Genomic DNA, 21,032 nt, shown 5'->3' with positions numbered 1-21,032 from the left:
ATAGATGCAGTTCCCATGAGGATGGCATTGGCTTGCCATGATGCGCGGTACGAGGTGCTCACGCGGATGTGCGGCCGGCTGGTCATGTACTGCTCTGTTTCCCAGCACCCCGTCTCGGGCATCCAGGGGACGGAGGTGATAGCAGAATGGGGGTTAGCGACGCAGGCGAGCTACACGATGGCAACCCACCGCCATGAAGTCGGTTACTTTGACTGTGTATGCCCCAGCCCCAGCCCCAGCCAGCCCATCGAAGAGGAGGGAATCGAGCAGCAGCAGCGCAGCAGAGCAGGGCACAGCAGCTGTGTGTGCCCTGGCGTCCTGACGTCCTGGACAAGGAGTGGGACCGGATGGGGAGGGGGGGTTTGGTTTGGTCGAGAATGCTTGGGGATGTCCAGGACGCATGGGCAGACGGGAGTCGTTGTCGCTCGAGGCAAAGTGACAGGGTGAAACCGCTTCCCTGCACGTTGACGGAGGTGTTCCACGCCACGGCCGCTTGGAGACAAAACCCCACCAAAACGGCAGGGATCGCCTTCCAAACTGGGATGCCTGTCGATAACGTGCGTCCCCCTGTCATCTCCATAACGATAATTCCAAGTGGCTTAGGCCCTGTCCACCATGTACCTTCGTACCGACAAGCTTCCTTTCCTTCCCAACCCCTCCTCCCGCCTTCCTGGCCTTCGAGTTATCGACCCAGCGAGCCAATGCATTTTGCTATCGCCAGCATATCCTTCCGGTTGAGACGTTCGTCGTGTGCTGTCCAGCCCAGTGCGGTCCAGACCCAGCCCAGGTCCAAGGCCAATCTCCCACGGGCAATGCACAATGGGCCATATGGACACTACATGTGTGGATGTGTGGGTGTGAGAAATGCTATCCGAAATCATGAGACGACGACCGAGACGATCAGCTCTTTGCCGGCTTAGATCGCATTGCTGCGACGTCCGTTGACGTCCATTGACGTCCGGCCTCTGGGCCTCGGGCCCTGCTTCCAGAGCGATGACAGTGACGACTGGTGCAGTAGCTTGGGGTGACGAGCTAGGACGAACTTGCATGGCCGTCTCCGCAGCCAGATGGATACCATGCACAAGTCAGTTGCGGTAGCAGGCAGCACGAGCAGGGAGCACACACGCACGCACAGTATGGGCTGCCGCTGCGGCATGCGTACCGCGCGTGTGCATGTAGTAGTCTATGTCTGCGACATGTCAACCTTGAAAGGAGCCCACACAAACATGCACCTGCACCGCAACTGCACCTCTGCACGTTCTGCACCTGCATAGCTCGCAGAGTAAATACCCGCACCAGCTCCCCACTCCTCAGCCCGCAGCGACTCAGTGTCTCCAGCAGCATGACACCGGGTAGGAGGGCCCGTGCCAGGAGGCAGCACCTCGACAGGAGGCTCAAAGTGCCGGACGGAGAACGGAGAAGTGGGCCGGCTCCAGTAATCTCTTGTCAACGCCCATCTGCAGCACCACCCAAGGGGGCCCACATCCGCTGTCTACCCGGCCGGCCGCCCTCGTCTGGCCGTGCTCTGCTCTGCCCTCTCTCTGCACTGCTCTGCGCCTTGAATCAGGGCCCCCTTACTCGCTACCTGTTAAGCTTTGAGATGACACCTTTGGCCCTGGGCCCGTCTCTCACCCCTCCGATGGTATCAGGGGAAATAAAATAAAAAATTATGCTTCTTCTTCCCGCTGCGGAGACCTAGGGGACCAGCTGCCACTTGCCTCGGAGGCTCCACATGAGCACCACACCACACCACCACTACCATCACAACCACCACCACCCACAACCAGAAAGGGTCCAAACCCAAAAGTCTGCTCTGCCAGAGTACCTAGTAGTCAGAGAACCTACCCAAAATCCTATCGGGGCTTTTTTGAGCAGTGATCCAGTGCAATCTTTCCGATCTGTCACCCGCATACACACACATTCACTCTCTCACGCACACAAACCTTTACTTTTCTCTTGGGGTTTATTTTTCCTTTCCTTTTCCCACTTTCCACATCCTGGATGTGATCGCATAGTCCCCGCTGAAACACAGTCATTATGCCTTGCGATGTTTCGGCAGGCCCGGTGGTGATGCCGGCGTGACGGTGGCTACCGTCGCACAGACGAACGACTTCAGTCGATACGGGGTGACCGACCAATCGCGGTGCCGCAGGCAGGCAGCTGCCTCCTCAACGAGAGGGCATTGATATATGCTCCCCGTATGGAGTGGGGGTGGATGGGAACAAGGCGCCAGAGCTAACGAGTTTTAGCAGAGGACATTACATTCCAGCAACTGGCCAGACGATCCCTCGTTGGTCACTTGGTCACTTGTCAAGCGACAAAGCGCAGTCTAGTGAATCCTAGCCTCGCCTGAGTATCTCGTCATGGACATGTCACTGCTTCCTTCCTGTCTTCGAGTCCCTGCCCTCCCTGACACTTGGGGCCATGAGAGTTCTTCCAAGAGTCTTACCACCCGTGGCTGCTTCACATCGAGGCTGATGAGCAAGTGTTCCGAGGAAGTCCTAAACGGCCTCGCTTTGCTGGGTCCTGCCTGCGAGGAGCTCACGAGTTTGCTTCTTGTCACCTAGGCGGCGGCCGCCGCCCTTGGGTAGAGAGGCGAGGGGCAGAGGTTGACAAGGTGTTGATCACTTCGGCATAAACGTCGCGAGGGATTTCCACAGGGATATCAACAGGGCAGCAGCATAATGATCGGTCCCATGGTTCAAGTATGTGGCAAGGCGTCCTCCCCGCTCGTGAACATGGAACCTTGGTACATATTTGTCGTCTCGTCGGCGGTGCCCTACGTGTCGAGGTTGGCACCTGAAAACTCTTGGTCGCCACCGGGTGTTCGCGAGACATATTGTAGCAGGTTGAGTAGAACATTTGTGAAGCTGTCCGGTCTTACATCGGTGAGTCAGGGAGTTGTTCATGGCTCTTCCCGCGGTTGCCAGACCAACCGTCGAGGAATGTGGTACGCTACGTATTAAGGAGGCAAACGGCAGCCTCAGCAGAGTCATTCAAGCACAGGAAATCTCGGTGCAGCTGCGAGATGTCAGGCGCCGGCCAGGCAAGCTAAAACGGCTGGACAAGCGGGTAGATGAACTGAGCAGGGATGCAGCCTCTAGGGATGACAGGTTTCGTCCAGCGGCGACTGACGGTCCAGCCAAACAGGCTCGCGGGTGTCAATCTTCGGCACGACCGCCGCCGACCGGGAAGAGCCCATACCACTGGCCATGCTTCAGGGTTCAAATAGGGGACCACCGAGCCACGATCCGGATCGCATGCCAATAGCCATGCAGATCCCCCTCAGAGTCTTGGTATAGCTTACCATCTCTTATTCCCGTGTTCGTGCGGCTGGGGGCGAGCGTTCGTACGGTGATGGCGAAACTACGAGTCAAGCGGCGTCTTCGATGGCAGTCTCTGCCTTTTCGCCTTTGCCCTTTTCCCTCCCTGTCACCGAGTGAGCCGCCCTTGCATGATGACTGCGTGGCGACTGCTGCCAGGGCTGCCAAACCTGCCAGGGAGGATCTGTGCGTTCATGGGTTGAGGCAGTCTACTCCTGCATTGATAACTGCATCGCCGCTCAGCAGCAAAGCATCAGCTTCACCTGCACGCTCCAAAATGTACGGCAGCAGCCCTCTCGGTTGAGCGGGAAGCTCAGGTGCCCGTGGGCTAGCCAAGCCTGGCCGCTGCAGCCGCCCTCGGCTAGCCATGAGGTGGGCCGTCCGAGGGACGATGCAATGCGAGGCGAGGGGAGTGAGAGCCATCAACCCAGCGACATGGTGCCTCCTGCAGACGCCAAGATGCAGATTCCAAGTTGCCAGATGCCCTTCGGCGCAGGTTGGGCCAGGGGTTTTTTGACAAGCGGTGGGTCCGATCTTAGACATTGATGTAGCCGGATAAAATCGAGCATGGGACGGGGGGTTTCAGCAGCGCTTCTGCCAGATTGATGACGGCGATGAGGTTGGGGTGGGTGGTGGAAATTCTTGGGTCCAAGTTGTTTCGAGGTTGTTGATCTGCTCGATTGAGGCTGAAAAATGGACTACCCCAGGACCAGAAAAAAAGAATGACGAGCAAACTTTGGAACTGTACGACGTTGGGAAAAAAACAACCCGAGATCGGCAGGATTAAGTTAGCACTGCAACGCGATGGCGCTACGAGCGACTAACAGAAGAGCCGAGGGGCCTAGACTAGGTAGAAGTAGCAAGTAGCAGCAACAGCTTGGTCTATTCTCCGTGTTCGTCGTCCCATAGAATGCACCTACCTCTTCGGCACCGCTGCCGACACGCCACAGCAGCAGCAGCAGCAGCAGCAGCAGGCCACGGAGACATGACTGCCACTAGCCACTGTTAGATAGCTATTAGATTAGCTCTTATGCTGTTCTCAACACCAATTCAATTCAATTCACTACTGGACGAAATGCATGCATCAAACAGTGTGGGAGAAGTGATCACCAGGCACAGATGGCGCAGACCACAGCTCCACTCATGACGCCCGCTCCCACACACACACATGAGGAGACACTCGCCTGCCTCATCACCAGCATTTCGATCGCATCGGGAGTGATAATGCAGGTCTGGGCAGCATCCATGCCCGATCCCAACGCAGGTTAAAGGGATTTGGTTCTCACCGCCGCCAGCAGGTGCCAGCCACACCCAGGAGAAATAAATAAAGAGGTAGGTCGCACGACCCCATCACCCATTCCCAATACGCGGTATCGAGCCGCAGCTAGCTGGCCATCGCTGCCATCGCTACCGCACTTTGCGCAACGCCCGGCCTGGCTGGCAAAGGGGGGGGGGGAAGGGGGCGACGGTCACATCGGGGGCAACCCTCCATGCACCCGATTCGTGTTGCCCTGCCGTCACAGTGCAGTGCGGTGCAGCGCAGTGCTGATCCTCGAGGCCGTCTGCTCTGTTTTGCTGTCGCCGTTGCATTTCGTCCCATCGTCCGTCCCCCCACACCCAGCCCTCCCAACCCTCCCTCCTCCTTCCCGCCATCGCCGTCCCATCGGCTGATCATGAGTTCTTGGTCCCCTCCTCCCGGCAATTAACTCGGTGCCCGGGTGCCCTGTGCGTGCTGGCTCAACCCAACCCACGAACCTATCCACCGCATGTGCTGCGGGTTGGCAGAGAAACTCGCACGGCAAGCATGGCTATGTTGCAGCTCACTATGCCTGGACCCCAACCACGGGCCACTGCACCTCAACATCTTATTCTTATCTCACTATAGCCCCTCCGTTGCGGCATATACTCTTGTTAAGCTTCTGCCACCGGTTCAATTGTCGTCTGGCAACGACCTCTCAGAGAGGCCGTTTGCCTGAATTTTGATTGTTCACTGTTTCAGGCCCTCAGATGTTCCAGGCCACGGCTCGGCACTGGCGTAGCGCGGAGGAGTCCACTTTAGAAAGTACACGCTAGTCATCAAGATACCGATCTCCAGGGATTAGACTGTGGGATCCGGCTCAGAAAAGCGCCGCACAAATCTTGATTCCCCCCTGGCTGAGTTGTTAGCGAGTAGAGCACTGGCGGCAGACGAGTTTGTGTGCCTGAGCGGCGGGCCAACCTCTCAGCAGGGTTGGTGGTATCAATCAGATGAGGGTGCAGCGTTCGTCAGAGGCATATCGATAAACCCCTCAATGTGTTGTAACCGTGCAGCAATAATATGCTCTCTTACACCCTTACGAGAGCTGTTATGCTATAGCAAGGCCTATAACATAGCCATATCACAACTAGAGCTTAATCCGACGACGGCAAGGGACGGGAGATACGCGTATCCTAATGTCCTTGGCCCCTCGTCCAAATGGCGAAACAAATGAGCCTGCAAGTTGATAGATATCCATCAAGGAAACAGACCCTCGATGGCAGTGATCGGATGAAGCGCCCGAGTGCGTATGCTGTTTGCCGTTGTCTCTCTCAACTTGGCGGAGCGTGGGGGCTTTTTGGCTGGGACATCTGACAGCTGGTTCAGGCGAGGTGATCCACACGGGAGCACCTTGCTCGTCACCAGCACAACCAGTAAATGAATTTCAGAACCACAAATGGGGCTGGCTGGTGAGCGAATAGCCGCCCAATGCGGGCGGCACGCACAGTCGGAAACCGGTACGGCAGTAGTTCTGGTTGTTGCAACACCCAGGATACGACTCTATTGCCTCGTCCATTCAGTCGGCATCGCTTCGCAGATCAGATTGCCTAGAGCGGGACGGGGCTGCAGCTTCTCGGTATCATCACTGCCGTTTTCGAATAGAAAGAAAAATGAAGTACAAGAAAAAGGCAAAAAAAGAAAAGGCCGGCCAGGCTGCTATCCGGTTCGACGAGCACTTGTGCCTCACCGTCGCCTCGCCGCAGAATAACTCGAAGCGAGGCGTGATAGAAATCTTACTTTCTGGCCTCTGTGTCCACGTAGATAGCACGGGAAGGGGGTGGGGGCCAAATCGGCGCCATCCCCGGCCGTGCCAGACCTGTGCCGCCAATGAGCCCTTCCAGGCCGGAGCCGATTGTCTCGGATTGGCCAGGATGCATCTCGTCTATCTCATGCCCACCGATCACCCACGCCGCGACACAGCACTTGTAGCAGCACTAGAAGATCCTGAGATCCCAACGACGTTTTTGCCCAGGGGTAACGCGGCCTGCCTGATCCCGCCCGTCTGGCATAGGTTGATGTGCTGGGTGGCAGGTGAGACACACAGCTGTCGCCGCCGCTCACCCACCACGATCCCCTGCCCCAAAAAGGAGCCGCGGGAGGAGTCCTTCCTCTTCTATTCCATGCCATGTCGGACAAAAAGACTGGTCCAGACTTTGTCATCGTATTTGCATCGCGATGCACTGGATCGGTAGCAGGCCGGTTCCTTGACGTCAAAGGCCGAGCTCCCACCAGCAGGAGCGCGGTTTCTGATTGAGAGGGCCGCCTAGTCCCAGGCACACTAAGAATAAGGTTTCGGTTCTGTAGGCGAGACCCGCAACTCATCGATTCTTGGGACCTTCCGCACAATCCACGCGTTGTTCGACTTCATGGCTGCCAGAAGTGAGCGAACGGCTCATATGCCTGGGTTGGGGCAAAAGCCGTCCGCCCGAAATTTTCGTTTTGGGCTGTTTGCCTTTAGTGCGACTGAATAAACGTCTCGTCCCCATCGTCTGAACAACCCCAGAGGAATCGGGCCCAGGCTAGAACAAGAATCCTCCTCGCTGGGCCCAGCTCCGACAGCTCGGCGCCAATCTCCGGCGCGGCGCAGCTAGTAGAGCCAGCAGCTTGGGATTTTTCTTTGGACGGGCCACGCTTGCTTCCCTGGGCAAAGTGCGGGGCGAGGGAGAACAATTGTTTCAGCGCCTTGCCAGGCCATTTCATCTTCTCGTTTCTCTTCAACCCCCCCACCCTTCGACGCCTCTCGTGTGTGTCTGTAATCGTGTTCGGCCATTGAAGATGCCTGGGGTGCCCTGAGCAGATGCTCCTTGCTGATCAACAACTGGCATCAGTGCACTCGGGCCCGGGAGACCGTGTGTTACGACATCAGCTTGAATTTGCTGGGTCGACGACCAGCCAACGGCATGTGCTTCGTTTTGGCTTACGAGGTGAGCGCACCTCGTTGCTACTCCGCGCACGTCAAGAGGTCCAGGAATATCTGACCGGGAAGCCTGATGACGGTGAGCCCACAGCAGCTCAACAATTCTCGTACCCAACGCCCGCACCTGCATTCACCTACGTAATAAGCAGTCAGCAGAGAAAACCTGTCACCGAAATGCATGCCAGGGGTTTCATTCCTCTTCAGCCCCTTCCCTCGCCCCCAAGCTCCTACTGTACGGGGGCAAGGGACCCTGCTGTCTGATGCTGTCTCCAGTGACCTCTCATAGGTCGATCAACTCGGACGTTTTCCTGTCCTGTCCACCGCGATAAGAGGTTGCCTGCAAGATCAAGGAGCACACGTCTTGGGGAGGATGCGGGCGAGTCGAGCACCTCTAGACGAGGACAAGGCAACCCCAGCCACATGGAGGGATCTGCGCAGCTCCAACCCCAGCCGAAGATCTCAGGCCCCTGCCAACCGGCCTTGTCGGAATAGAGTTTGCCTGGGGACCCTGGGCCTCCCCCAGTGCCGTGTGGTTTTGGCTTTGACACAGGATCGTGGAGACTGTCCGTCAGCGTCAAACCGACCCTTGCCCTGGGGGCCTTTCTACCTCTGACGTTCTGCACCCTCCAAACAGCCTGCTCTGCATGCAGGACTCCCTCGTGTGCCCTGCAGGTCCCCCAGTCTCCAACATCTGGAACAGAGCTAATAAGCGTGGAAATATCCCGAGGAACCATGAGGGGTAGCTTGAAAAGCTCTCCCTAAAGTGCTGGCCCCCTCCCAGAGCTCACCTTGGGAGCTCCCCCATGCGCAGTAGACTATACACTATAGCGTGCCATTTTAGCGTCCTGCAGACACGGAGACAACCACGTTTCAACGGAGAAGTCAAGCCCTCGATGGTTGAAGAATTATCCTGGATGGGTGCCGGGGCACTAACTCGGTCAGTCGGAGGCAGGGCGGCCTGGCTTCCACCGTGCGTGTCGGTCTGCCCCAAGGTGGTCTTGGTGCTGCAGTGATTCAGCTTCTCATCGCACCGGGGCCTGCACGCAGATCACAGCAAAAAGGCTTCCCTCCACCTCCGTACCAGGTGATCACTCGACTACACTACGAGTCGTGATAGTGGCTTGAGTGTCCACGGTCGGTAATTTCCATCAAAGCGCCCCAAGCGAGCACTGAGGGCCGGTGTGGAGGCTGTGCCGGGAAATTGCTACTGCCTTCCTATGTCCATGTCAGGCCTCATCGTCACCGTCGCCGTTGCAGTGGGGTCGAAAGGTCGCTCCCGGTGCCTGGGCCGGCGAGAAAAGCTTGACGCCCAAGCCAAGCCCCGGGACTCCTGAGTGCCAAGGGTCCTGTGACAAGCTGTTATAGGGGTTGAGGCGCACTCTGCCAACTTCTGCAGTGTTAAGAATCTCGGAACATGTCTTCTAGAAGCTGTCATCGCATGGACGGCTATGACCTGCCAACAGACAGCCCAACCGTCAGAGATATTTTCGTTTATCCGGGAGGAACACACGGCCTATACTTTTGAGTCAGTGATTCGCAAACCCGTTGCAGTGCGTGACAGTGTTAGCCCACAAGCACCCTAGGCTCGACGAGGATGAGTTCGATATCCAGAGCACGGACCGCTTGGAGGAGTGCTTCCAGTTGATGTGGAAATTTGCTGGACGATCGGGAAGATGATCCTCTCTGGTTTCTGCAGTAGGTCGAGACCTCCGGCTATAGGCCGGGTCCGGTGATATTTCCTACGGTGTGCGAGTCAAACCCGGGGAGCTGTTCACAAAAGCTCGCTCAATCTGCTCAGTGCATCTTGGGCCACAGTGTAGCGGTTGGTAATGTCTCTCATGAAACCAACCGCACGACAAGGGAAGGGATCGACTCTGTTCATTCATCTCATACTAGGCGGGGTAAGCTCGTGCCTCTGGTTGTCTGATGTCTTCGTCAGCCAAGTCCAGCATATCAGGGCTTGCACACAGTTATCGAATTCTCGGTGGTTACCGAAAAGCCCACGAAGTTCGAGTTGACGATATCATCTCTGGTTTATGCCGCAGCATAACAAGCTCCATGCCGGTGTCTGAGACAGTAGCCTGCATCTTGTTGCTATTGCTCGTCGCTGTGCCGTTCCAACGAGGCGAAGTGCACGTTCGATGGCCGTGCCTCATGCAGACGTGGAGCCCTCTCACGGGGGTTGAGCATCCAGTCCGCAGGTGATCCATCGCCGTGGGTGCCCAGGTGCTGTGCCCAGGGGGGGATGCAGCATGGTATCCGGCCGGGCACGACGCCTGTGGTTGCCGCAATCATGTCAAACAATGCCGTGATGGTAACCGCACAGTCCTTCAGACAAACGCCACATGCAAGGCACCCGGCCCCAAGGTCGATGGGTTCTGGGACGAAGCGGGGCAAAAATAGCACACGATGGATGACATCCGAGCGCTCATCTCCTCTCGGTCACTTGACGCAGCCCCAAAATGGAGAGATAAGCAATGCGACTTATCGTAGATCGTCGAGAACATCACCACTTGAGATGAGGGACTGGATGCAATGCCGTATGCGAGCTTCGAGGACGTCTGACACAGCCACTAGGCGTGCTGGATGCCATTGGTTGCCGGGTAGGCCCTGCGGGCATGTCATCTCAAACCGCCAGTCGGCATGAAGTTTCGTGTTGCAGGCATGGGGGCAGTCTTCTCTCTCTCATGCTGTCAGTCAGCAGCTGGTTCGGGGGGTTTTCATCCCAAGTGCAACATCCCCCAGTCTGCCCCTCCCATTGGAATAGCTTGGGAGCTCACATCACCTCGAAACGAAATCTTCGGGCTGGCCGTTTCCCATCCCGCAATGCGTCCAGAAAGGATGGCTGTTTCAATGCTCAGTCAAAAAAAAAAAAAAAGGCGTGACGAAGACGGGATGTTGCAGGCACCGGCCCTCTCGTGTTGGTGAAGAACGGGAGTTAGTCGAAACATGTTCGGCACACGCCGGCTCGGACTTATTGTTTGCTGGATTCTCTCAGTAGCATTGCAATCACACCCACGACTCAGACACATAGCACTCTGGGTGCGACGAGGCCCATGGATCACGGACAATGGGCGAGAGGGGGATCAATGCAAGTGGGCTGTTGACGATGAGAGTCTGGTGGGAGTTCGTGGAAAAGCAGGCGATGGCAGAATGGACCCCAGGGTCCCTGGAGGTGAAGGGTGGTGTTACGTAAGCAGAAAAGCGGTTAGGCTCGCTGCTGTCGGCCTGAAGCCGGTGATAGCCTTGCTGCTGGGCCAACAGAGGCGACAAGCGTCGTCGTGCCACATCGCCGCCTGCAGGAAATATTCTCTATGCTGCTGCGGGGAACCTCTCTGTTCCAGGGAGTCAAGACCAGCCCTCGCATCTTCTCAGCCGCCTCCCCTCGTGCTTGCCGTCCAGCCCAGGCTCCATATCGTCTCCCAGTGATCGCCAAAGCCTCAGTCCAGGTTCGCTTCTTCTACAAGCCCAACATGGCTGCCAGGGACCCCAGCACCGTGTCCAACTACGACGCGTGGCGGACAAAGCATACCACGGCCAACCTCAGGCTGGACTTTAAGGAGAAAGTCCTGCGCGGGGTGGTCACGCTCGAGCTTGAGTCGCAGACGGACAAGGGATCCAAGGAGATCATCCTTGACTCTAGCTATCTCTCGGTTTCCTCCGTCAAGGTCAACTCAAACGAGTCTGAGTGGCAGGTCAAGGACCGAGCGGAACCACTGGGCTCGCCCGTCCACATCTCCGTGCCTGCTGGCGCGGCAAAGTCGGAGGTGGTCAAGGTGGACATCGAGCTGGCCACGACGGACAAGTGCACCGCGCTGCAGTGGCTGACGGCCGCGCAAACCTCAAACAAGAAGGCCCCCTTCATGTTCTCGCAATGCCAGGCGATTCATGCGCGGTCACTCTTCCCCTGTCAGGACACTCCCGACATCAAGTCCACGTACTCGTTCAGGATCACCTCGCCCCACGTGGTCGTGGCCAGCGGTGTCGCCTCTGGTGAGCCTGAGGCGCAGAGAGGTGGTGACAAGCTCTACAGCTTCGAGCAGAAGGTCCCCATCCCTTCGTACCTCTTTGCTCTTGCCTCGGGAGACATTGCCACTGCGTCTATTGGCCCCAGGTCTCTGGTGGCCACCAGCCCGGATAAGCTGGATGGTGCCAAATGGGAGTTTGAGCATGACATGGAGACCTTCATGGAGGCAGCCGAGAAGCTGGTGTTCCCATACCAATGGGGCCAGTATAACGTTCTCGTCTTGCCACCGTCATTCCCGTACGGAGGCATGGAGAATCCCATCTATACCTTTGCTACACCGACTGTCGTTTCTGGGGACCGCCAGAATGTGGACGTCATTGCTCATGAGCTGAGTCACAGCTGGAGTGGAAACTTGGTGACAAGTTGCAGCTGGGAGCACTTGTGAGTTTCCTTTGGGCGATACACCAAAGTCTAATTACTAACAGTGACAAGCTGGCTGAACGAAGGCTGGACAATGTACTTGGAGCGTCGTATAAACGCCTCGATTCATGGTCCCGCCCACTTCGACTTTTCTGCTGTGATCGGATGGAAGCATCTTGGTTAGTTGACAGTGAATCCAACAATTAAAGGAAGTAACAGACGGCTGACTCTACATCTAGAGGACGCCATTCAGGAGTATGGCAAGGACCATGAGTACACACAGCTTTCCATACCTCACAAGGGTATCGACCCCGACGATGCGTTCAGCACCGTGCCTTATGAGAAAGGCTTCCACATGATATACTACCTGGAGAGACTAGTTGGCCGAGCGAGCTTTGACAAGTTCATCCCCTACTACTTTAAGAAGTGGTCCAGGAAGTCTTTGGACTCATACGACTTCAAAGCTACCTTCCTCGAGTTCTTCGACGCACCAGAATACTCTGAACTCAAAGACAAGATCGCCGGCATCGACTGGGAGACACGTTTCTACAGCCGTGGGCTGCCACCAAAGCCCGAGTTTGACACTTCCCTTATCGATGTCTGCTACAAGCTGGCAGACCAATGGAAGGACAAGGTAATTGACACATTCCACCTTGTCCACTCGTGCTACTAACATGAGAGTCCAGGATTTCACACCCTCTGCCAAAGACGTAGAAGGCCTTGCTGCCAACCAGAAGCTCGTCTTCCTCGGAAAGGTCCAGGACTTTAGCAAGCCCCTGAGCGCCGCGCAGGCGGAGAAGATGGGAGACGTATACGGCTTCCTCGGCAGCAAGAATGTCGAGCTCAAGGCCGCCTATTTCCACATTGCCCTTGGATCCAAGGTCACAAGCACGTACCCTCTCGTCGCTGAGCTTCTGGGCGAGGTTGGACGGATGAAGTTTGTGCGCCCGCTCTTCAGGTCCCTTAACAAGGTCGACAGGGCGCTTGCCGTCAAGACCTTTGAGAAGAACAAGGATTTCTATCACCCTATCTGCAGGGCTATGGTGGAGAAGGACTTGGGTGTTGCTGCTGAGGCCACATAGGTGATGATCAAGCATATCTACGGAGGAAATTCAACCAGGTAGATAGAAATGCAAAACAATTAAGCACACTGCTCAATGCGATATGTAAATGATCCATTGTCTTCGTCTCTATCCCTTGTGTTGGCCTCCGTTCAGACGGTGCGTGTCCCTTCTTCATTTTTCCGGTTGAGGTGGAGTGGGAACAGCACCGGATGCGCATGAAAGTCGAAATTTGATCTGATTTGCAAATTCTGGCTAACTAGGTCGAATGGCTTCAGACACATATCCACTCAATGATTCGTCGGAGAGATATGTTCTTGAGTGTGCTCGACGGGACCATTTCAGTGACAGGCAATTTAGGTCGGGATACCAAGTTTTGTACCACAAAATCAACAAGGCAGCTGTTGGAGGCGTCTAAGGAGCCATCGTAATCAGCTTTCCTACAAGCTGTTTCATGAAAGCGTGCAAGACCAACTTGTCTTTCGGAGATATAGGAAGAGTGAGTAGATGTTGTCTTGCGAAAGGCGAAAAGGAGTATAATCACTGCCCAGGTGAGCCTCAAAACATATGCTTACCTTCTTTGATTCCATGTTCACTTCCTCGATAGAATTCGCTGGAGCACAGTTCGAACGCTTATTCAACCATAGAGAAAAGCTTCAGCAATGACTTCTTCTGGATAGGCTCTGAAAGTCCGAGTGATTCCACGACAAATTGTCTTGCAACTGGCGGCATGCTCTTGAAGCCAAGACGATCGCCACACATTGCGAGCCCTTAACTTGAAGTGGCCTTGGTTCCTGCGATAGCCTTAACTGAGCCTTGAAGTAACCTTGACAGCCAGATCCCGCTCGTTACGCGCGTACTTGTATTTGATTGTGATGCCTTCATCATTGGGTGGCTCTACATAGGAGTATGGCATCTATAAACCCCTTTACTCAGTCCGTATGTGACCGACACATAGTACCAAGTGAGGAGACATTCGCTAAGTTTTGCGAGCAATAGAACAAACATAAAAGACTCGTTTTGTCCGCGGTTCATCCCAAGGCCGGTCGCACATATTTTCAAGAATCAAAAAGGGACTTTCGGTGCAAAGCAGGGCGCTGTATGACCTGTTGAGTTGACAGGGGCTGTTAGGAAAACTTCTTGATAGGTTGCGAGCTGTCACAGCTTGGGGGCTCTCACGACATGCTGCGCCAGACGCAACCCGACTTGTCAGGCGCCACCTATTTCGAGGTCCAGGGGCCACTAACTATCAACAGCTAAGCGGCGAGTATTCGACTTGGACGAAGTACAGAGCAATTCAGACTTGACGATGTATTGAGAAATGTACAATGCAATTTAAGGGACACACTGGTGAAGAAACCAGCCTCTTAGCAACGACTGCTGTTGGCTTGAGACAAATGGGAGCATGATCTTCTGCCTGATGGATGTATGGAGAAGCAGTCTACCCAGGTAGCTTCTCTGACCAATTTGCCAATGTCTTGTGAATACACGCCTGAGGACTGCTTGGAAACTGAGAGATACAATACGAGATGATGGAAGCCCCTAAGGCCTAACTGCCAAGCCTGGTGTCCACCGCAGCCTGTCACTATGGAGTGAGTCGCAGGTTTGGAAGAGGGGAGGATTCGAAGGTCATTAGAGGCAGGAGGAATTTAGTAATCACGTTTGAGGTCCCTGACGATCCAATGGCCCACTGCACCGGGCGGAAGTGCCCTTTCTTACCCCGTGGGGTAGGCGGCTTCGGGTGGTGGTCATCCTCGGCGAGTGGCGAGACCTTCCCCCGGCAGAAATCTCCCTTCCAGGTGATGTCCAGTCGCGACCATATCGTCATACCGGCGACCGGCCAGGGCGCATTTCGACTCTCGCGCCTCGGGGGAAGATGCCATGAATATGCGATTCTGGGGTAGGTGGACCGCTTGCGTGCAGGCGGTCAGGAGCTACAAAACCGCTCCGAGCCCTTCTTCTCGAAGTTGCTGCAGGTCGTAGAATGCATAAATCCCTGAATTGATTAAGGCAGCTGTCGTGAGTGATCGAGCAAGCAAGCAGAGACACATTCAGATTTTCCTACTCGCTTGACTCTCTTACAGACGCGGAGTGCGCTCTGCGGGAACGTCGAAGATTGGACAACCAACAGATCACCAGCGGTCCTTTCGCAGGAAGTTGTCGTGCTTTTGCAGTCGCTCAGGCGACGAGTCTCTTCGGGAGCCTCCTCCGAGAAAGCGCTTCGCGGAAACCTCGTCCACCTCACCAGCGCCTCGAAGTGCGCCATTGAAGACGCAGCGCAAAGAGCCCACGCCACCTAGTACCACACCCCTTAATCCTACCGAGCCCCCACAGGTCCCATCACCACAGGACTCGAGCAGTCCAGAACTCACTGTGGCAGCGCCGGGCTCCACCCAAGCAATCACGCACATTGTGCTCTTCAAGTACAAGCCCAGCATATCATGGGAGGCCTTTGAGGAGCACTTCGAGACCTTCAAGGCAGTCCAACATCAATGCCTCCACCCGGTCACGCAGAGGCCCTACATGGTGTCGATGCGCATGGGCAAGAACCGTAAGCCCCATTCTTGTCCTTTCACGGATCCCCGTCTATCATGTTTTGGAATGTTCCGGAATGTATCAGTTCAGGATCCGTAGCAGGTGATTAACAGGTACTAGGGAGCTGGGAGCCCTTCTCCAAGGGCATGACACACGCGTTCGTGCCCGAGTTCGCCTCGCAGGACGACCTGGACTACCACTTGACAAGAGACCCCGTGCACCTCGAGTTCAGCCGCAACGCGCACCCCCTGATCGAGGACAGCCTGGTGGTCGACATTCGGGACGGGGTGCTGTTCGGCCCGGCCGCCAAGAGGCTGCCCGGCGTGACGTTCCCCGGCGAGGGCGGGAGGACATGGAAGGGCGCGTGCCACTGCGGAGGGTGCGAGTGGGAGGTCAGGACGGACGGCGAGGACCTTAAGCATGTGCTTTGTCACTGCGACACGTGCAACAAGCTCGGTGGGGGCCCGTACTCGTGCAACTACATCGTGCCCAGGGAAGACCTGAAGGTGACCAAGGGGAAGCCGAGTGTCTATACGTATCAAGGCGCAAGTGGTAAGTTCTTGGATGACTGTGAACTGTGAGGTGAAGAGTGAAGGCTAATGACTTGAGGATAACACAGGCAAGGACGTGAGGTGCTTCTTCTCCCCCACGTGCACCTCGCATATCTACCACCACCAAGACGCCATGGCCGACAAGGTTATTGTCCGAACGCTGCTGCTTGAAGGTGGAAACGATTTCGAGGCCGGCGGCGAGATCTTCCCCGAAGGCAAGCTGAGTTGGGTGCAGGACCTTAAGGATAGCTTGGAGCCTGTCCCGGTGAAGAAGGCTGTCAACGGAGTCAATGGAACAAACGGGGTGTAAAATGACCGGCAGTGGGAAGTCCTCCAGTGATATGGCTTTTAGGATAATCCCGTGCAGGGAAGCCGATTAATAGAGAAATCATTGTAGAATCATTTGTTCCCACCTGCCTGTGCCTGAGCATACAAGTAGGTCAGGATCTTGCAAAATTAATGAGCTCTGCAGATGTGTTGCATGAGCAGGTGTGCTGAACCCTGGGGACCCTGGAATGCGGGACAGAGGGACCCCACAGTGGGGTTAAGCTTCACTATACACGCTTGCAGTGAAAGCTTCCAGGCACTTAAAGCGCGTCGCATGTGAACGCCCTTTTCTTTCAACGTCATGTCGGGTTAGTCTTTAACAGACCACAAAGCCTGCGGCGCGTCTGCTCTCCGTGTCCTCCCTTGGCAAGGTATCCTGAATGAAGGCCTTGAACATGTCGACAAATGTTGTCGCAGAACTTTGGGATCGAGGCGTCTGGTAACCCAAAGTCAGTCCAACACAACAGACGCGTTCGCGTTCCCCGAGCTCTCGTGAGCACTGCCAGCCACCATGGCGTCTCGACGACAGTCAACAGAACCCATGGAGCTCTCCGACGATGCGACTGCCTCTACTGCAGACAACAGTCGGTCGGTCTCGCCCAGCCTTGGCAAGCGAAAGTTCGAAGACCCGGGCGACGTCTTTGCCGACGACCCCGACGATTTCTACGAAAAGTTTATGCAGAGCAAGAAACGCAAACGAGCCAAAGGCAGGGTCTCCAAGGCCAAGAAGGGTGCCGGCGCGATATCTTCAAAAGGCAAAGGCAAGAAGGAGAGTCCTGACACACTCCAAGGCGACGACGACGACGGCGTCGAATTTCTGGACGGAGACGGGCTTGTCCGCGAACTCGTGCCCGAGCACGTTCGTGAACGACGAAGGCTATTCGACGAGAACAGAAAAGAACTGTCCGAGGCCGGGCTGAAGTTGCCACCTACCTATATGGACATAGACTTCTCCGATGACGATAGGGACCCGGAGGAATTGGAGCGGCGACCCAAGTTCGACGATATCGAGCCATGTAGGCCGTACGAAACAATCAACTTGGACATTTCCGGCGGCGAGATCCCGGCGTCTATTGCACAGTACCTTCGAGATTACCAGGTCGAAGGTGTCCAGTTCCTACACTACCACTTCGTGTACCAGACTGGATGCGTCCTAGGAGACGATATGGGCCTGGGGAAGACTGTGCAGGTTGCTGCGTTCCTCATTGCTGCGTTTGGCAAGACCGGAGACGAGAGGGATGCAAAGAGGCTTCGAAAGATGACTCGCAATGGCTGTGGGAAGTGGTATCCTCGCATCCTCGTCATCTGTCCCGGGTCGCTCATCGAAAACTGGAAGAATGAGCTTAACCGCTGGGGCTGGTGGAAGATCGCGTTGTATCACGGCCCTGGAAAGGAGGATGCATTGAAGTCGGCCGAAAACAGTTCCCTCGAGGTCATGATCACGACCTACGAGACGTACAGGCACGACGAGCAGAAGGTCAACCTGATCGAGTGGGACGCCGTTATTGCTGACGAGTGCCACAAGATCAAGGACCCCCGCACGCAGATCACAATAGCAATGAACAACGTCAACGCTCTCTGTCGCATTGGTTTGACCGGGACAGCAATACAGAACAAGTACGATGAACTCTGGACCCTTCTCAACTGGACCAACCCTGCTCAATTTGGCTCCAAATTCGAATGGGATCAGACAATCACAAGGCCGCTCACAGTGGGCCAGTCTCATGATGCCACCTTCCAACAACTGAGCCGAGCGAGAAGAGTTGCCAACCAGCTGGTACAGAGGCTCCTGCCGGAGTTCTTCCTCCGTAGGATGAAGTCATTGATTGCTCATCAGCTGCCAAAGAAATCTGACAGAGTTGTCTTTTGCCCATTGACAGACTACCAGAGCCTGGGATATAAGAATTATCTGGAAAGTGAGGAGGTTCAGATTGTTCGAGGAAGTGCTGACCTCTGCGACTGCGGCGCAGTCGGTGCCAACGGCAAGCCGAAGAAGCGAGGGTGGTGCTGCGGCAAGACATTACCAGATGGAAAGCGCTGGGAGGAGCTCGTCTTTCCCGCAATCATGACTATGCAGAAAATCTCCAACCACTTAACCCTTCTCTTACCGAAAGATGAGGAGCCCAAGGATAAGAAGGAAGCTGCTTTGAAGAGGCTCTCAGAGTGCGTCCCGGACTGGAAGACCCTCTACAAGAACCGAAACTCGCTCCAGCTACTTGCCGATTCCAAGTACTGCGGCAAATGGAGGATTCTGAAGAAGCTCCTCAGCTTCTGGTATGAGAACTCTGACAAGGTTCTCATATTCTCCCACAGTGTCCGTCTCCTCAGGATTCTTCATCATTTGTTCACGAGCACAACGACATACACCATGAGTTTTCTCGATGGAAGTCTCTCCTATATCGACCGGCAGAAGGAAGTAGACAACTTCAACTCGGATCCGGACCGCTTCATTTTTCTCATCTCGACCAAAGCGGGCGGCGTGGGTCTAAACATCACGTCGGCGAACAAGGTGGTCGTCTTTGATCCTCACTGGAATCCATCATATGATCTCCAGGCTCAGGACCGAGCCTACCGCATCGGTCAGATTCGCGACGTCGAGGTTTTCCGCCTCGTCTCTGCTGGAACGATAGAGGAGATCGTATATGCCAGGCAGATCTACAAGCAGCAACAGGCCAACATAGGCTATAACGCCTCAAGCGAGCGCCGCTACTTCAAGGGCGTTCAGGAGGACTCATCTAGAAAGGGCGAGCTCTTTGGGCTGCAGAACCTGTTCACGTTTCAAGCTGACAGGGTCGTACTGAAGGACATCGTCAACGCAACCAACATCGCTGAGGCGAGAGCCGGTGTGCACCTGTTCGATGTCGATATGGCCAAGGTTGAGGAAGACAACGAGTTCAGTCAAATCAAGAAAGAGACCACAGGCGATGACGACGAGGACAACGGTACCAGCCAGCTAGCCGCCCTGGTCAAGTCAGAAAACTCAGACGATTCCGCCAAGCGGGCTAACGAGCCCAAAAAGGATATCATCCAGGCAATCCTCGCCTCGGCAGGCGTCGAGTACACTCACGAGAACTCTGAGGTCATCGGGTCCAGCAAAGTCGAGGCGCAACTATCAAAACGCGCTGAACTCGCGGAGGAAATGGACCTTGATGACCCCGAAAATCGGAGCCTCTTGTTTGCAGACAAGCTAGTGAATGAGGCTTTTGAAGATGGTCCCGGCTTCACGTATGCGTTTAATCCTCCCGAGGATGTCATGCGCAGACAGTTCTGCACGATGGCACAGGATTTTGGCTACCGCAGCGCCACGGAATTCGCCGTTGTTGTGCAGGGCTGGACCCAGTCGCAGAGGCGAGACTGCCTGGACACTTTCTACCGGAAGCGACTGGAGAAAGTGCTTGGAGAATTCAAACAGGAGCCCGTTGACGAGACAAAAGTCAAGGCAGAGTCGGGAACTCCAGAGGACAGCGAGATGGATTCGAGGACTACAGTTCGCGGTGTTGGCATGAAACGAGAGCGAGCGGACAAGTTGAAGATCGAGGAGGGTGACTCGACTGTCCTTGGTGGCTCGAGGACAAAGGTCAAGACGGAGGCAAAGCAGGAAGTGCATCAAGAAAGAAGATGAGGCCACAGCAAAGAGGATGTCCTCGTCCATCTTCATCTATGATGACGACTCCGATGTGCTTTGAAGCAAGGGTGTTTATTTACGGGAGTCGGAACGGTTGATACCCAAATCTTTTGGAATGATTCTGCATATTGCCTGAGACGCTTTTTCTTCTCTACAATCTCGCCTGAGCTCCCAGGCCTTCTGCTTTCCCCTTGCGTGACAATCGGCAGGAGTGTTGTCTCCAGACCAACAACATTTTTTTCACAGCACACTGTGGGCTGTTGCCTTTTTGTCCAGCCCCGTGTCTTGACACGCCCAGATTGGCAGAGAATCCCAAAAGCTCGCCTCAGTTTGACTTTGTGGCTGTTTCTCAATATTCCCTACATCCAACACCACTCTCGGGCAGCGTACTTTCCACGGAGTTGTAATTTGCCTCGTCTCACCACTTTTGCAATGCTCATACACGATAGATGCATGAAAAAGAACAAGGTCAAGCGCACACACACGCAGGCAGCCGCTAGTTCCCCCCATCCTCTCGAGAGCACCTGCAGATTCCCTTCCACAACCCGCAACACGAGGCGCGTGTATAAACATGCAACCGCGCCAGGCCGCCGGTTTGTCTGCCCTCCCACACCTTCACCGACATATATATACACGCACACACACACACCAGAGGGCCTGCCCTTGTTCTAGTTGCTTCTGGACTGACCAATCTTGTATGACCAAGGCTCGTCACACACGCGCGGATGCCCACATGTGTGCTCGGCAAAGTCACGAGCCCACGGTGTACCGCCGTCGCTTCTGCCCTCCGGGCGACGCACTCGTGGGCCTGACATTGCTTGCTTGGCCAAGAAGGAACCCGTCCCGCCCTTCGACCTCGCTGACGCTTGCCGGCGGTCAGATTCTCGCGTCCTTGTGCGGCTAGGAGCATCGTGTTTGCGGAGCGTCAGGGTACGGCACTTGGCCATTTCTCACCTGAGTTGAGCAGGAGATGGACAGAAGAGATGGATGCAAAGGGCGCGACTCCTTC

The 21,032-nt window shown here is 55.5% G+C and overlaps 4 protein-coding genes across 4 annotated transcripts; all 4 read left to right on the top strand.

Moving 5' to 3' along the window:
- Nucleotides 1-2,907: 2,907 nt before the first annotated feature.
- On the top strand, nucleotides 2,908-3,302 carry INS49_012785 (uncharacterized protein; the record flags this gene model as incomplete). Its single annotated transcript, XM_043173487.1, has 2 exons — nucleotides 2,908-2,950; nucleotides 3,151-3,302. The coding sequence occupies 2 exons, from the start codon at nucleotides 2,908-2,910 to the stop codon at nucleotides 3,300-3,302; spliced, it is 195 nt and encodes a 64-aa protein (XP_043022784.1).
- A 7,344-nt stretch (nucleotides 3,303-10,646) lies between these two features.
- INS49_012784 (uncharacterized protein) lies at nucleotides 10,647-13,006 on the top strand (the record flags this gene model as incomplete). Its single annotated transcript, XM_043173486.1, has 5 exons — nucleotides 10,647-10,729; nucleotides 10,782-11,945; nucleotides 11,997-12,103; nucleotides 12,164-12,558; nucleotides 12,611-13,006. The coding sequence occupies 5 exons, from the start codon at nucleotides 10,647-10,649 to the stop codon at nucleotides 13,004-13,006; spliced, it is 2,145 nt and encodes a 714-aa protein (XP_043022783.1).
- Nucleotides 13,007-14,167: 1,161 nt separating this feature from the next.
- Nucleotides 14,168-16,381, top strand: INS49_012783 (uncharacterized protein; the record flags this gene model as incomplete). The annotated part of the gene is made up of 4 exons (XM_043173485.1): nucleotides 14,168-14,193; nucleotides 15,160-15,536; nucleotides 15,641-16,072; nucleotides 16,140-16,381. The coding sequence occupies 4 exons, from the start codon at nucleotides 14,168-14,170 to the stop codon at nucleotides 16,379-16,381; spliced, it is 1,077 nt and encodes a 358-aa protein (XP_043022782.1).
- Nucleotides 16,382-16,909: 528 nt separating this feature from the next.
- Nucleotides 16,910-20,020, top strand: INS49_012782 (uncharacterized protein; the record flags this gene model as incomplete). The annotated part of the gene is made up of 1 exon (XM_043173484.1): nucleotides 16,910-20,020. One exon carries the CDS (start codon nucleotides 16,910-16,912, stop codon nucleotides 20,018-20,020), a length of 3,111 nt encoding a protein of 1,036 aa, XP_043022781.1.
- Nucleotides 20,021-21,032: the final 1,012 nt, after the last annotated feature.

Source organism: Diaporthe citri (assembly GCF_014595645.1).
Source record: "Diaporthe citri strain NFHF-8-4 chromosome Unknown scaffold_6, whole genome shotgun sequence".
Classification (NCBI taxonomy): domain Eukaryota; kingdom Fungi; phylum Ascomycota; class Sordariomycetes; order Diaporthales; family Diaporthaceae; genus Diaporthe; species Diaporthe citri.
Note: the sequence above shows the minus strand (reverse complement) of the source record. Positions and strands in the feature narration are given on the sequence as shown.